At 41.3% G+C, this 17,222-nt stretch overlaps 1 protein-coding gene across 1 annotated transcript in view; it reads right to left on the reverse strand.

Annotated features, from left to right (window-relative positions):
• Positions 1 to 14,753: 14,753 nt before the first annotated feature.
• EXO1 (exonuclease 1) overlaps positions 14,754 to 17,222 on the reverse strand; it is a 35,775-nt gene continuing 33,306 nt past the window's right edge. Inside the window, exon 14 of the mRNA XM_036121627.2 lies at positions 14,754 to 15,167. Coding sequence (XP_035977520.1) covers positions 15,026 to 15,167 — 142 coding nt within the window. The 3' untranslated portion in view covers positions 14,754 to 15,025. The remainder of the gene's footprint in view (positions 15,168 to 17,222) is intronic.

Raw genomic sequence — 17,222 nt, forward strand, 5'->3', positions numbered from 1 at the left:
CCACGCAGCACCGGGCTGTGTCCCCACGGAGCCCACGGGGTGCCAGCACCAGCCCTGGGCTCGGTGTCCCCAGCTGGCTCCATGCCCACGCCCCGTTTGCTATGAATTTCAAACGAAGAAATTCCTATGTGTTCTGACAAGTCATGGAAGCAGCTCTGGGGGAGCATTTGGAAAGGAATTACTGCTCGAAAGTCTGAAATTCTTCGGGCCAGTTAATGCTGCAGAGAAGCAGCCACACTTGGTTGGAGTTCAGAGCAGGTTGAGTCTGTTGGTAATGGTTAGCCATGTCTAGTCACCCTCGCCCAAACACTAGGGGCGCAGCCAGGCCACTCCTGGGGTACAGTGATGAGGGGCCAAGTTTACACGGTGGGTGGGAGGGGAGAGAGTTTCTGAATCTGGTCACCAAAAGGTAGATAATCCGAAGACCAAACCCTGACCATTCGCTGCTCTCCCTTGGGGGAGCAAATGGCTACTCTGTCCTCCAGGAAAGGGTAGAGCTGGGGGAGGGGCTGTTGCAATCTTGTGCCTCAAAACTGCACCTCATCTCCTTTCTTCTACCAGACACCTTTTTGTGAGGGTCGAGGAGTCCCCAAGAGTGAACTCTGTGGTTTGGAAGATGTTTAGGGCAGGGATTTTCATCTGTTTTGTTCATTGTTCTTTGCGCAGAGCGCAGCACAGTGCCTGATGTGTAATGGGTGCTTCATATCAGTGTGTTTAAATGCATTAATGTAGAGATTCAAAATTTGGGGTGGCGAATGAGGAGTGCCTGAAAATTGGAGGCACACCTATGTGGACAAAAGGGGAAATGGTGTCAAAACTCACTTTCCAGTAAAGCCACTGTCACCCCCAGCATCTGGAGTCTGACAGGAGTTGGGATCTAAGGCTGACTTTGGTTTTCCTTTGGTTACCCCCACTTTCCACTGGATTAACCTAACCCTTCACAGGTCAGAGGAGAATGCGGAGTGTTCTAAAAGAGCTCATAAAAAAAAAAAATCATAATAAATGAACTCTGCATCAGCCAAAACCTTTGAGAGGTTGTTTCCAGTTTGGGAGACTCACACACCAGCCATATTTACTGAGCCCCCAGTCAACTATTTTTAGTTTCACATTATTTTATTTATTTATTTTTTTTACTGAGGCCAGCTGGCAGGTAACAACTTCAATCCCCTAAGCTTTATTTTTAAAGTCAGCAACATTTGTCTGACTTCACCTGTCCTTGTTCTGAGTGGGAGGAAGCTGGATGTGCGGAAGGTCAGGTTCCTCTGCTCAGTGATTCCTGCAGGTGGACAGAGCATTTCCCTACCAAAAATTCCTCAGAGGCAAAATGCTGTCATTAGGCTTTTAAAACACCCGAAACCAGAGGGTTATCTGGATTCATTTCCAAAGGCTCCTTTGGAAAAGTCTTAGAGAAATTTGAAGCCAGAAATTAAAACACAGTCCCAGCAAAATGTTAAAAAGTAAAAGAGAAAACACCTGTTATGTCAAACTGAGAGGTCTCGATTTCTTTAGAGTTGATAGCAAGGTACTTGCCACCTTTTTAAAATCTGTCATTCAGGAGATCATCCTTTTTAAAGGCACAACTTAAGGGAAAAGCTCAAGCAGAAATTCTTCCCCATCTCCCTCTGCTAGATCCTTTTGTTCTAAAAATCCTGGGCACACACAGCACACACCCCCTTGTACACTGTGTCACCTCCCAGATGACGCTGAGGAACCAGGTCACGGTCAGCTCCTGTGGGACCAGGAACTTGGTGTTGTCCAGCGGGGGCAGGAACCTGTCCTCGGGGTAGCGCTCCTTTACCGCCTGTCAAGAGTCTCAGTGTGACTCTCTTTTGGAGAAGGTGCCAAAGAACGTGCTCTGTTCTCGGTGTCTTAGGAACTTGGAACAGAGACAAGGAGGTCATTGGGTGGGTTTTGGTTTTTCACAGAACAGGATATTGCAGGTGCTCTCAGGAAGCACAATGGAGTCTTACCGGGATCTTGTTGGGGAACTTCTCCTAGATTCTAGCAACTCCCTCTTTTCTGACTGCTATGAACATCGAAGATCAAATTAATACATCAGCATGTAATAGAAGTCTGTATCTTCTTTGCTCCCTGTCTCAAGGGCCAGAACCCAGACAGCTACTCTGAGAACATCACCTAAGCTCTTCCTCTGCTTGAACGGTCTGAGGCTTTGGGTTTTCCGTGGAGTCTGCATTTTGCTCAACAGCTGTGTCTGTCTCTGACTTAAAAAAAAAATCCCACAACCGGGACCTAACTCATTCCTCAGCTGCTTCCAAACCGCCCACAGGAACCTAAAGGAGGCCCTTATGTAGGGCTGTGTGACATCAGGCCTCTCCAACCCTCCCTCTCCTCCCCCTCCCTGGGCAGGAGGAGGTCAGTCCTGAGGATGGAGAGAGAACAGCCACCTGCTTGCTGCTCAGACAAAGTCACTTTGCTCACGATCAGTTCAGAATTTGTCTTTGCTAAAGAAATTAAGATTTACAATGTCATGCTCTAACATGGACCTATGGGCCTAAGCTAGTAATGAAGCAAGTTGATGATGGAGTTCACTTTACCCTGAAATATGCTGCTAGTTTTCACAGTAAGAAATAGATACTCCAGAAAGGTGGAGTGATTTGTCCGGATAAAAAGAGGTGAAACTGGGGTTAAAATCCAAGTATGCATCGAAGTAGCATTAGTTATAGGGCCCTGGTGCATCTCCCACAGAGACACGACTGCCTTGGGGCCCCTTTCTCATCCCTATCTTAGCCTCTTGTCTCCTTCTTCCCTGTCCCCATGCATATCATTCACCCAACCCCTCGAGCTGCGGGCTTTCCAAATGTGTTTCCTACCACTCAAGAAGAAAGAATTCTACATATTCCATATCAACTTCAAGAGCTTTCTTTCCATGGTTATCTATATTTTACTTGAAGAAAAGAGTCATTACTACCATTATGACTTTGTAGTTAAAACAGGCTATGCTATGCTGCAGTAAGAAGCATACCCCAACATTCAATAGTGAAACATAATGGGGCACCTGGGTGGCTCAGTCGGTTGAGCATCTGACTCTTGGTTTTGGCTGTGGTGGTGAGATTGAGTCCTGAGCTGAGCATGGAGCCTGTTTGGGGTTCTCGCTCTCTCTCCTCCTCTGCCCCTCCCCCTGGGTCATACAGGTGCTAAAAAAAAAAAAGAAAAGAAAAGTGAAACGTAACAAAAGCTTGATTCTTACCACATCACAGCCCAAGCCCAACTCATGTGGGAGGCTTTCCTGTTTGGCTCTCTTCCAGAAGAAATTCAGGTTCACATGTGGCTTTACACTTGCAATTGTGTCTTGTCAAAGTCTTTGGCTTCCACGAGTTCAGAGGAGAAAACAAGGGGAAGAGACACACTTCCTCTTAACCTTCTCAGACTCAAAGTGACGCCTATTGGGTGTCCACTCACCTTCCACTGATGAACAGTAACCATCTGACCCTACCTATGATTATAAGCACTCATTTTCTCCACCACAAAGATTGTTTGTGATTTTCCCAGCAATTATTATGTTCTTTATTGGTTTTACATTTTAATATTGCACACAAAAAAAGAGTGGGGGTTCTGAGAGTTATACCACTTGGGTTTGAACTCTTGATCTATCATCTACTAGCTGTGTGATGTTGGGCCAATTGATATACCCCTCTCTCTGCCTCAGTTACCTTGTGTGCAAAATAAAATAATAATAATAATAAATAATAATAATAATATCTACCTTGTGTGACTGTGAGCATCAGACGAATTAGTTAATACCTGCAGAGAGACTTGGAACAGTGGCTGGCACCTACCACTCAATAAGTGTAAGTTACTTACTGTTTTCACCATTTTGCTGATGAAGAGCCTGAGGCTCAGAGAGGTGACACAGAGTCTTCGAAACAGACAAGGTTGGTCTGGACACTAGACATGGCTTATCAACAGCACGAACTTCTTCTTCATCATCACTATTATCCTTCACTGGAACAGGAAGGAAGAACACTTGTGAAGTGTGTTTGACACTGTGCTAATCGCTACCCATATTTTCTCAATTATTTCTTCTAAAAAAGAGAACCAAAGTCCAGAGACATGAATGACATGCTCTGGGTTGCTCAGCTGGTGGGATTTGAACCTGTGTTTATACCACACAAAACCATGCTCGTTCCATTATAATATAATGTGTCCCATTCTTGACTTCTAAGCAGAAAACTTTGGGGTGCAAAATCTTGTGGTCTGTGTAGAAATATTTTCTGAAGCAGCCTTCTAGCAGTCTCCTCATACCGACTCTCTGTACCTCACACTGTACAGACCTTCAGAGTTCAGATCAAAATGGAGCATGAACTCACTATCCCTCCCGATATGAAGACTATTTCTTCCCTAGTCCCCAAATGCCATCACAGATGGTCTTTTTAGAACCCATGCATCCTTGAGTGAAGGTGAGTAGGCTGTCTTCAGGTCCTCTGGGGTTTCAGGGTAAGTGATTCGAGGTCCTGCCTGGCAGTGCCCACAACCTCCAGCCATAATCCCTGGTCTCCTTTCAGGAGTCAGCTTTGCGGTGTTTGTGTCTTATCCACAGGGATTAAGAAACATGAAAAACATCCTTTAGACACAAGAAAGTAGGTAGGGGAAAAATAAGCCTAATATGGGTCTGGAAAACAATTTGGAAACCCAGTTGGCGAAGGTTACAGGCCTTGATGGGATCAGCCACAGAGGGGGTTCCAAGCCCTTTCTAAGATCCTAAGCAAATTCTTTTTTTTTGTTTGTTTCCCTCCCTCCCTTCCTGTCTTCCTTCTTGGTTAAATTTATTGATTTATACAATAACTTGTCCCAAACTAATTTGGAACTTAAATGTCACCTAAGCAAATTCTTGCTTTTTTCACCTCTTGCATTTGTTATAATGTACTCTCAAAGACATCTGGGCACTGGCCCTCTGGCCTCCTAAGAAATCTCCATTTTTAGAGTTCTGGAGGTTGGGAGGAGGATACAATGCCAGACAGTCGCCATGACCTGCTGGTCTGGTGCATTAAGAATTTTCCCAGCCTGACCCCAGCCATGTGACCTGATTCAGAGGAGCTTAGGTTATGAGGACTTTGGGAGCTGCATTAGCTATTGCTGTATAACAAATTACCCTAAAACATAGTGGCTTAAAACAACAAGCACTTCTTATCTCACACAATTTATGTGAGTCAAGAATTCAGGAGCAGCTTAGCTGGGTAGTTCTGTGTTGGGGTGTCTCACCTGGTTGCGGTCAAGATGTTGGCCAGGGCTCGAGTCATTTCACAGACTGACCAGAGGATGGCTCACTCATGTCTCTGGAAAGCTGATGTCAGCTGTTGGCAGAAGTCCTCAGTTCTTTGCCATAGGGACCACTTCATCATGGTGCTTGAATGTCCTCACAACATGGCAGCTGGCTGCCCCTGGCTTATCTGATCTAGAAAGAGAACAAGGTGAGAGTCACAATGTCTATTTTTCCCACAGCTTTATTGAATTATATATAACATATAACATTGTGTATAAGTTTAAAATATAAGTTTAAGGTGCACAATGTAATGATTTGATATAACTATATATTGTGAAGTGATGACCACAATGAAGTTAAGAGGTTCATCACCTCCCATAGTTACCATTTTTCGGTGTGTGGTAGCAACTTTCAAGATCTACTCTCTTGGCAATTTTCAATTATACAATACGGTATTGTTAACTGTAGTCACCATGCTGTACGTTAGGTCCCCAGAACTTATTCATCTTATAACTGCAAGCTTGTTCCCACTGACCACTTTCACTCATTTCTCCCACCCTGCTGCTCCTGGCAACCACCAATCTCTTTGTTTTTCTGAGTTTGGTTTTTTTAGATTCCACATATAAGTGAGGTCCTACAGTATTTTATGACCTAGCCTCAGAAGTCATACACTGTTGTTTCTGCACTGTTGTTGTTTGCACAGGTGAGCCCTAAAAGTTTGGGAAAAAATTATGCAAGACTGTGAATACCAGGAGGCAGGGATCATCAGGGCCCATCTCTAGGCTGGCTACCATAGGAGTTATTTTCTCTGTACTTCTGTTTCTTCTTCTATAATAATGGAAATAATTGGGGCACCTGGGTAGCACAGTCAGTTGAGCGTCGGGCTCTTGGTTTCAGCTCAGGTCGTGATCCCAGGGTTGTGAGATGGAGTCCCACGTCGGGTTTTGCGCTGAGCGTAGAGTCTGCTCGGGATTCTCTCTGTCCCTCTCCTTCTGCCCCTCCCTGCTCGTGCTCTCTCTTTCTCAAAATAAATAAATATATCTTTTAAAAATTAATGGAAATAATTATTTTGATTCTATAGCAACATACATTTATTAACTTATTTACTCAAAAAAAATGTCTTACCCTGTTACAGGCACTGTGGTAGGTGCTGAGGGTATGATGAACAGTCACTGTAGTTACGCAGTCTTTCTGTCTTCATGGAGCTTACAGCTCACGGAGGAGACAGACAATAACAACAAACACAGAAATCTAGGTAAGATCCCAAGTGCGACTTAAAATGAAGATAGCTAACTGGGGGTTGGGCGTGGGTATTCACACTGGAACTGGATTTCAGATACTGCTTCTTGGCTTACCACCTTTCCGTTTCCTACCCACTCACACACAATAACTGCTCACTGGAACTTCAGAACTGGGAATGGAGACAGAACAGAAACTGGCCATTCAGGAAACCTTCACTGACTTCACTGCCCGGAGGTCAAGTCCAAACTCCAGTCAAGACCTTTGCGGTCTGAGCCCCTACCTGACCCCCATTCTGCTCCTCCAGTTCAAGCCCTCTGATCTGGTTCAGCTGGTCTCTTTTCTGCAAACATATTCTGTGTGCCTCCTTCCCTAAGCTTTGCTCACACAAAGTCCCTGCATGGAATGCACCCTGCACCCCACTGCCTCTTATCTATCTCCATCACATACATCCTATTCAAGCTCTGTCAGGTTGTAAATCCTACAAAGGTCCTAAGGAGGGGCCTGTCATTTTCTGCAGGAATATTTGTTGTAGGTGCAACTCATTTTACATTAATATTGTTAGGCAGGTTTATATTTAACTTTTCTTGTGTACATACAATACGAATAATGCTGGCTCATTCCCAGCAATCATTTTCTTGACATTGTAGAGGAGACAGAGGTAACCAAGACCCAGCTCCCATCCGCACCGTGGTGGCCACACTAGGTCATTCCTTTCTTGTTTCTGTTCACTGCATCAATGAGGCTATGTGTTGCTTGGGTCTAATCCAGTCTAGGAAAAAAAACATACTTGTCATATGCCCTCCCTGACAGGCCTGGCATCCCAGGATGATTTACATTGGGGAATGGAGTAAACCTAATGCTTCCAAGGAAGGCTGTCAAGTGCTTTTCCCTTTTAAGTCTCTTTTCTATAAGTGGACTATATATTTTTGTGGCTAGTAAAATAACTAAAATATTCCTACTTTGGTTAAAAAATTAGCTTTAAAATCTTAATTACCATGAAATCTTGTGAGGTTCTTCACTTTTTTCAAAATGTAGTACTTGAAATATTTGAGGAAATGTTTGAATACTGAAAAAAAAGTCTAAAAGTCATTAAGAAACAAGTAAATTAAGACCTGCATCTTATGCAGTTAAAGAGAGTAATTAAAAATAAGTTAATCTGGGGCGCCTGGGTGGCTCAGTCGTTAAATGTCTGCCTTCGGCTCAGGTCATGATGCCAGGGTCCTGGGATCGAGCCCCGCATCGGGCTCCCTGCTCTGCGGGAAGCCTGCTTCTCCCTCTCCCACTCCCCCTGCTTGTGTTCCCTCTCTCACTGTCTGTCAAATAAATAAATAAATTCTTTAAAAAATAAAATAAAATAAAAAGTTAATCTATGTAGGGGTGCCTGGGTGGCTCAGTCGTTAAGCATCTGCCTTCGGTTCAGGTCATGATCCCAGGATCCTGGGATCGAGCCCCGCATCAGGCTCCCTGCTCCATGGGAAGCCTACTTCTCCCTCTCCCACTCCCCCTGCTTGTGTTCCCTCTCTCGCCGTGTATCTCTCTGTCAAATAAAGAAATTAAAATCTTTAAAAAAAATAATCTATGTATATTAATGGAAAATATATTCAAATCACATGTGGATTTTAAAAAGTTAGTTGCAGAAATCATGTTTAAAAAAAACACATAAAGACAAAACAACATAAAAGATTACCCACTGACCTAAAAACAGGGCAAGGGGATTAGGATTGGGGGTACTAATCAGAAGAGACTTGAAGCTGGTCTGTAATGTTAGAATTTTCATAAGTGAGAATATATTTGTGCTCTATCTGTATAATTAAAAGAAATAAAAATAAAACATTGCACAAGAGGATTTTTAAAATAGACTTAACGGTGCTTGCAAGGGCTCTTCAGACATTAAACAATGTGGAGGGGCTGCCCTCTTGTGGACCTTGTGGAACAGCCTTTATTTATTTATTGTTTTGTTCACAGAATTTGGGAGTTGCAATTTCTGACTCTCAGGTCAACCCCTTGTGTTTGACCCACGAGGAAAAAGAGGACAGCATTGGTTCTGTGGTTTACCCAAAATCACTTCCTTGAGGCAAGTCAGAATTACAGATGGAGTCTTCTGATTCCTAACTGGAATTCTTGAACTATTCTTCTGCCTCCCCCAAACCATAAGTCAACAAGTGTTAAACACCAAAATGTGTTTAGAAAGTCATCTCTGTACAATGTACAATGCCTGGTAGCTAGAGGTCATTTAATAAGAGGGATGTGGGACACTGACCAGGTTGCCAGGATCTTGCTGGGAGTTGAGAAACAAAGGAGGATAATGCTTTTATTGTGTAGTGGATTGTAAAATCTAACAGAATTGCCACACTTAATATTAGCGTTACCCTCAAGGCTGCATCTAGTCATTATATAAGCACCAAATAAGTAACAGCAGCCAACGGCCGAAGAGGGGCAAGGGGGTGGAGAGAGGCCCCTTCTGAGCCACAGGTGCATGAGGAAGGCTGACACCAAGGATACAGCGAGAACACGACGAAAACAGCAACACAACCCCGCACCAGAGCACCACCCAACCACAGGCAACATTCGAGGAATATGAAGTCCATGGCACACCTACAACAAATCCACCCCATTAAACTCCTGACTAGTCTTTACCAATGCCCCACTCTAACCCTGGTAGTAGAAAAGGCATGCCCACTTCCAGGCATAGCCATTATTTCAGTCATTACAATTCTGCATCAACGTAGATGGCATTCAATCAAAAACTATGACACACACACACACAAATAAACAGGGCAAAAGAAAACTGTCATACACACAAGATACAGACTCAGAGATGACCCAGATTTTGGAAATACCAGACAAGGAATATAAAATAACTATGGCTAATATGTGTTCTAGTGGGAAAAATGAATAACATGCATGAGCAGATGGGGGAACATCACTAGAGAGATGGATACTACAAGAGTAAAATAGAAATGCTGGAAATAAAAACCAAAAACACAGTAATAGAGAGCAAAGGAAAGAACTGGTAAACTTGGAAAAGGATCTGTAGAAATTAAATTGAAAACAGAGAAAAACACAGTAGAAAGTAAACACAAGACTGTTAAGAGGTGAGGGACAATTTTGAAAGTCTAACACAATAGAATTGGGATCCCAGCAGGAGAAGCGAGAATGGGAGCTAAGTAGGGAGATGGGACGGGGGATCATACTCTAGCTTATTCTCACGTCATTCCTTCTTTCCAGAACCACATGCCATCTTTCCCTCCTCCGTGTTCCAGGTCTTTCAAGATCAGAGGCGGTCTGGTGCCGACTGTCCAGAGTAAGCTTCGAGTCTTTGGGAAGTGAGGATAGTTGCTGGATTTTGTGCATGAGGGACAAGATCGGTGTTGCCTAAGTGCTGCATTTCATCTATTCTAAGGTATGCTTTGTAACATTTTTGAAAATAGTGTGTCTTAAAGTTGATAGTGTCAATATAATAGATTTTTCTTTCAATGATTAAAATAATGGTGGTGCGCCTGGGTGGCTCAGTTGGTTAAGCGTCTGCCTTTGGCTCAGGTCATGATCCCAGTGTCCTGGGATCAAGCCCCGCGTTGGGCTCCCTGTTCAGCAGGGAGCCTGCTTCTCCCTCTCCTCCCCGCTTGTGCTCTATCTCTGTATTGCTCTCTCAAATAAATAAAATCTTAAACAAAAATCTAAAAAAATGGTACATCTTACAATCAATTACATCTTCAATGATGAGTTACTACTTAAAAAAAATTATTGTCAAACAGAAAACCACACAGAATAAATAGTTTATGTTATTATAAGGCTAACACTTTATGATATGGACCGCTTAATAAGCTATTATGTTATTATAGGACAAACCCTATTATACATTATACCCAAGTCATCAAATAAAACTTTGCCAGCCACTCCCAGAATCCCCTCCACGTGTTTTTTCCCAACATCAGTGCCCTCCCTCTCCCCTAAACACTATCCTGAATTTTAGAGTTATCACTTCTTTGTATATCTCTATTGTTTTATCAACAAAGAGTGCATCCTTAAATTATCTAGTTTAGTTTTGTCCATTTAAAGAAAAAATATGGAATTTCCCTCCTCATCCCTTCTTACAATTTATCTGTTGAAAATCCCAGCCTATTAAATCTGTGGTTTCCTGGTCTGGATTGTGCTATTTGCACATTTAAGCTCCACACATTCCTTTGCCCTCTTTGTTCCTGCATTTTGGCAGCTGGACCCAAAGGCACGATCAGACTCCCCTCCCATCCCTTGGCAAGACTATAGAGGATGCTTTCTTTCACTAGGAGGCATAACATGTCTGGTTGTCTCCTTTTGGAATATTAATGGCAGCTGACGCTCAACGTCTAAACCCATTAATCCACAAGGTGTTGCAAAATGGTGATATAATCACATATCTTTTTCATTATTGGAACACCAAAAAGGTGTTTCTCCCCCTTCTGCTATTTGGTTACCCGGTGGTAGAGTCCAGAGGAAAGACAGGAAAATGTCCACTTCCCTATTTTCAAGATAATTAATAGGTGACCAATTCTAATGTTTATGATGCGTTTCAATAAGTTGCAATTATTATCCTTTTTCAAGATCAAATTTAGCAATGTTTGGACCTGTTCGAGTTGGCTCTTACGTCTTTATGAAATTACACAGTAGCCTATGATAGCTTCTGTTCTAATAAGATATTCCAGGCTTTTCTGCTGTATTTCCTGCCAGACTATTTTTTTGCCAAGATGCTCTGGTTTCCTTTGATTAAAAAATGGTATTTTAAGACTATAAACTGAGTAATGCTTATTGGCACTGGATTTTTTCTAGGTCTCTTCAGCATGTATACATCTAGCATATATGTATAAGGAGTATATACACATACGTATATATATTTTATATATTCTTAAGTTTCTCCCACTACTTCCAATTCAAATTCATAACTACAGGGATTTAAAAAAAAAAATAACCCACATCTACACCTCCTGTTTCCCACATCAAGAATCCTGGGTCTCAAGAAAACTGGGAATGAATTAAAATATCCCATAAATGTCCATTTATTCTACCCCACATTATATGCCCAAGCCTAAATAACACTATCAGACTACCACCAGCTAAGCCAAGTATTTCTGCATCTGCTTTCCTCTTTTTTCCGTTGTACTCTGTCATCTGGACATACAGGCATTCCATACCATACTCTCTCTTGTAACTCTAATTTTTAATTGTACAGGCTACTGTTTAATGCCCACCACTAGTCTTTATGGTGCTATTTCTCTAGTTATTTTGGTTTTCTAATGGAGCTCATTTTCTGATAGATTCCTCAAGAACAGTTTAAGGGAACACTATTCCCCAAATTTTTGCATCTTCTCTTGAGTATGTTCAAAATGTTACTCCATTTTCTTCAAGCACAAAGAATAATTGTGGAAAAGTCTGATGATCATCTTTTTCCTTGTCACTTGCTGTTTTTGCCTACCCCAAGGATTTCTTCTTTTTTAAATTAACTATGTCAGTCTTGGTGTTGCATGTTTTGGATCAATAATCTTGGGTACAAGAGTGAACTTTAAGGGGAACCTGGCTGGCTCAATCAGTTAAGCGTCCCAACTCTTGATTTCAGCTCAGGTCATGTTCTCAGGGTTGTGAGCCATGTCGGCCTCCGAACTCAGCACGGAGTTCGCTTGAGATTCTCTCTCTCCCTCTGCCCCTTCCCATGCTTACATTTTCTTTTCTCTAAATAAGTAAAATGTTTTGGTTTTTTTTTTTTTTTGAAAAGTGCTCTTAAAAAAAAGGTTCAAAATTTTAATTAGTAAAGTTTTATGAAATTATCTTTTTCCCCTTCAAAAACTATTATCTATATAATGGACTTTCTGTCCCTATCTTCAATATTTGTTTTTTTTTTTTTTTTAAAGATTTTATTTATTTATTTGAGAGAGAGATGAGAGACAGAGAGCATGAGAGGGAAGAGGGTCAGAGGGAGAAGCAGACCCCCCGCTGAGCAGGGAGCCCGATGTGGGACTCGATCCCAGGACTCCAGGATCATGACCTGAGCCGTAGGCAGTCGCTTAACCAACTGAGCCACCCAGGCGCCCTATCTTCAATATTTGTTACTTCCTAATCTTTTTTTTTCTTTTGTTCTAATTTTTTACCTCCTATCTTTTAAGGCATTATCTGTAGTATTTATTTGCTTGTATTCCTTCTGGTTTAGCTTTCACTTCTGAAATGTTTATTTTTAATGCTTATTCTGAGTTTACCTTAAGTTTTCCCAATTCTAGATTTCCTCCATATTCTGTATCATTTAAGTTTTACCACATTTTCAAATGGACTGTTTTTCATCTGCTCTGTGGGCCTTTTTGGTAGATTTTCACTATTTGTAAAGATGTTATTCTGCTCTTTTTAACATCTTAAGAGATTGATCTAAAAGCTTTTCTGTTTTTTTTTTTAAAGTAAAATTAGTTTTCTTTGAGAAGGAAGCATAGTTCATGGGAGCTTCTTGAACATCAAATTTTTTAAAAGATTTTATTTATATAGAGAGGAGTGGGGGGAGGGTCAGAGGGAGAGATAATCTCAAGCAGACTCACTGCTGAGCAGGGCTCCGATCCCAGGACCCTGAGATCATGACCTGAGGTAAAATCAAGAGATAGCTGTTTAACCAGCTGAGCCACCCAGGGGCCCCAAACATTGTTTCTAGTGTTCAAAGACAGTATTTTGCCGAGATTTCTTGCTGACCTGTTCCTTCTACTTGTATTTCAACCTCTTCTTTGCTTCTCTTGTCTCTGTCCTGCTCAATTTTGGTTTTCCTCTCACTAGTTTCTCTTCTGTGGGGGACCCCATCCCAGGAACCTTGGCCAACTCAGCAGATCAGTTCCAATAGTTCACGTGGACCAGACCAGCCAGTTCCTTCCGATGCCCCTTGTGCTCACTCACGATGGGAATGGGAAAGCCTCTCCCAGCTCCACCACCACTTGCTGTGTGTTTTAATGGCTATTCTAATGTTCTGTTCTCAGGTCCAGTCGATGCCCTATTGCCTTTCTCTGCTTTTCCATCTTGTGGAATTGTGGCTATTGGTGGCTTGTCTTCACCCACTTATATTTTGTGATTTAAGGATACTGTCACCGAAATTTATTGTACTGCTGTTCACAGGTTTTTGATTTTGTTATCCAGTTGCTGTTATGTGGGGATTCAGAGACGGGAAAACTATGGCCCTGCTGCCATCTTCCCCTCCTCCCGTACTATTTTTGAAGGTTTTCAGCTAGTTCCATTTTCAGACTCAGCTCGGGCCCCTGGCTTTGGAGGAAGCTGCATGTCTCCATTTACTGAGCCCATCTAAACCTCTGCTTCCTGTTGGCTTCTACCACTGCAGAACTGATCATTTTTTGCTAAATCACTTACAACTTATCCATCTGTTTCCTTGCCTGATGTCTCTTCCTCTGTTAACCTTTATGGATTTATACTGTTTTATTCCTTTTCTGTCATTTAAGTGGCATTTTCAGTGGGCGAGGAGATAAGCATTTGTAGACAATGTTAGAGTCACATTCTTAATTTGTTCTAGAACAGGAAATATTCATAGAGAGCTCGAATTTGCTTGCATTCTTTGGGTCTTTTTCAGGTTGGTTTTTATTTCTTTTACAATTTTTATGCTGTTTCTTACAATTTATGTTTTTTGTTCCATTCTCTTCATCCAAGAGTCTTCTATCAAGTCTTATTTAAAAATTAAAATACTCTGGATCCCTTTACTTTATCCTCTGTATCTCAGGTAACACCTTTGTCTCCAGCCAGATCCATCCTTCCTTACCTCCCCCCTCCCCACTCCTCTCATCCCTCCCTCCCAATATTCACTGGCATGGCTGGTTCTCTTTCCAGGTACCTGCCTATGTCTTTGCAGAGTGTACACATCACAGACCCTGACGCTTTAGGATCTTGCATCACACCTAAGACCCTAGTTAAGGGATTTTCAGTCCACGCTTTAAAAACGACATAGTAGGAAAAACAGGCTATTTTGAAGTTTAAGAATATTAACAATAGAAGTAGTTCTTTCCACAGGAGGCTGAAAGCAGTTTTCCTTCACTGTCAATCCATAACCCAAGCAAACCTTCAGAGACAACAGAGCACTGTCCCATGCGGGTGGTGATCTTTGACCCTTCCAGCTACCCCTCCCATGCCAGCAACTTTATTTTCAATTCAACCCTGAAAGAGACAGGAAAGGCAGGGGGTAAAATTTAAAGCTTGAGAAATACAGTGATTCCCTCCAGGATAAAAATGATTACAGAATTGTGGCTTTTCATTTACCATCCTTATACTTGACAACATGACAGAAATCTTTAGAGTAGGCTTTTATCAATTCCAGGGGACTTGCCCCAAACCATCAAAACTTCCAAAAACTGTCTAAAATGATTTCTCTACTTAGCTTCTTATGAAAATATAAAAAGCTGAACAAAAGAAATAATTACATAGTTAATATACAAAATGTACGCTATTTAAAAAATGGCATATGTCTATGAATAAATCTTTCAGTCTGGTAATTGATGCATTCCCAAACAGCACTTCAAATTGATATTCTCTTGCAGGCAATAGCCTCCCAGCTGTCTGCATTTATTGGAATATTGCTCTCTGAACACGCAGGCATTCAGATTTGTTAAATATATCCTCTTCTGCTTCTGGAGTTAGTTGGATGTTATCTTTGACTGGCGACAGGGGATCTGGCTTCTTACAAGAAGGCAGCTTTTCAGAATCTCTGCAAAATATAATAAAATGAATTGGTGTTTTTAGGGTACTAATTATAGAGAATAATCTACCTAGACCAAAGAGAGGTATATAAAGAGGATAAGACCTTTCAATTTGTCCTAATTTAATATATGACACATTCAGGTCTCCTCTGAGTATCGCAATAAAATTTGAGTTTTGCTTCTTAGCTCCCCTTTCTGCTTCCTAAATCACCTTTCAAGGCAGGTGCAAGGCCACTACTGAATGTGTACTAGCTAAGGCAGAATGAGTCCAATAAAGAAACTTCAGTTCCTTTCTCCTTAGCACCCTTCTCGAGTCTGGCTAAGCACCAACTTAAGTGATGCCTGAGTCAGGTTTAAGCCCTTTTACTCCTCCCTCCCCCCAACTTATTTTTTGGCTGGAAGGGAGCTCCAGGTCTATAAAAATTCATCCTATTATGAAGATAACACAGGTAATTCTATCTCCTGTCAACAAAGTAGTCTTATTTTCTAAAAGGCATTTATTATTATTTTTTTTTCCTGAAAGGCATTTAGGAATATTTTTGTACCCTCAATTTCTCTTCAGTGGCAGTTCTCAAAGTATGGCTCACAAGCCCCTAAAAATTTCCAAGAGCCTTTTAGGGGGTTTACAAGATTAAAACTATTTCATAATATTTAGACTTTATCTGCTTTCCACTGTGCTGACATTTGTACTGATGATCCAAAAGCAAAGCTGAATCAAAGCAACTGGCAACTCAGCACAAATCAGGACACTAGCCCCAAACTGCACAAGAAATACTAGCAGCACTTGTATTCTCCAGCAACATGTACTTGCAGTTAAAAGAAAAGAGAAAAGTTAGTCTCACTTAAGAATGTTTTGGGGAAGTAGTAAAAATCATTAATTTTAATTAAATCTCAACCCTCTCAACTTCTTAGTACTATATGACAAAATGGGAAATACAGCATGAGGCATTTCTGTTGGTAGTGAAGTATGATGGTTATCTCAAGTGAAAAAGCATGTGCCACACCATGGTTATTCAAATTTAGTTATCTGGCAAAGGGCTTCTCTAAAATGAACAAAGAGGGCACCTGGGTGGCTCAGTCAGTTAACCGTCTGCCTTCAGCTCAGGTTATGATCCCAGGGTTCTGGGATCGAGTCCTGCATCGGGCTCCCCACTCGGCGGGGGTCTGCTTCTCCTTTTACCCCTACCCTCCTGCTCATGTTTTCTCTCTCTCAAATAAATAAATAAAATCTTTAAAATAAAATTAAATATAAATAAAATGAACAAAGAGAGCCGGTTGTTACCCCCAAGGAAAAACTAACAGGATTTGTTGCCAACTATAAAATTCAAGCTTTCAAGTGAAAGTCAGAATTTTGGATAACCTGTGTCTGCCACTTGACAGCTTCTCAATACTTAAAGACTTTCTGATAAAACTGTGGTTTCTTTATATTGTATAATGAAATGTGTCTACATTTGGAAGATAAACACAACTCAATAAGTCAACATTTTTTAGATGACCAATGCATGCATGAGCAAAAGATACACTCAAGGTGCGCTATGGACCAACAGACTGTAATGAAACACAGAATATGAAAAGTCAGCTGACTTGGTTTCGTATCTGATATTGTAACTAACCTTTGAGAAACCATCACTTGTTGAATGTTGGTATAATAACAAAGTAGAAAATTTACAGCTAAATAAAAAGTCTATTAAATATGTGTTTCCCAACTACAAATATGTGTGGAGCCAGATTTTCTTCCTACACTTCAACCAAGACAACCTATCAAAACAGATCAAACACAGAAGCAGATGTAAGAATCCAGCTCAGTCCTATTAAACCACAGTTAAGATTTGCAAAAATGTATAAAAAAGTCACTCTTTTCACTTTTTTTTTTGGTTTTGGAAAAGTTATTTTTTGTAACAATATACTATTGATTTTAATATGGGTTTGTCATTGTTATTTAAAAATGTCCATTTTAATTTCTAAGACAGTTAAATATTGACAGGTATAACCCCACATAAACCAAAATATTTCTGGGCCCTCAGTAATTTTTAAGTGTAAAGGGTGCCTGAAGGCAGATATTT

Source organism: Halichoerus grypus, chromosome 7 (genome assembly GCF_964656455.1).
Source record: "Halichoerus grypus chromosome 7, mHalGry1.hap1.1, whole genome shotgun sequence".
NCBI classification, from domain to species: Eukaryota; Metazoa; Chordata; class Mammalia; order Carnivora; family Phocidae; genus Halichoerus; species Halichoerus grypus.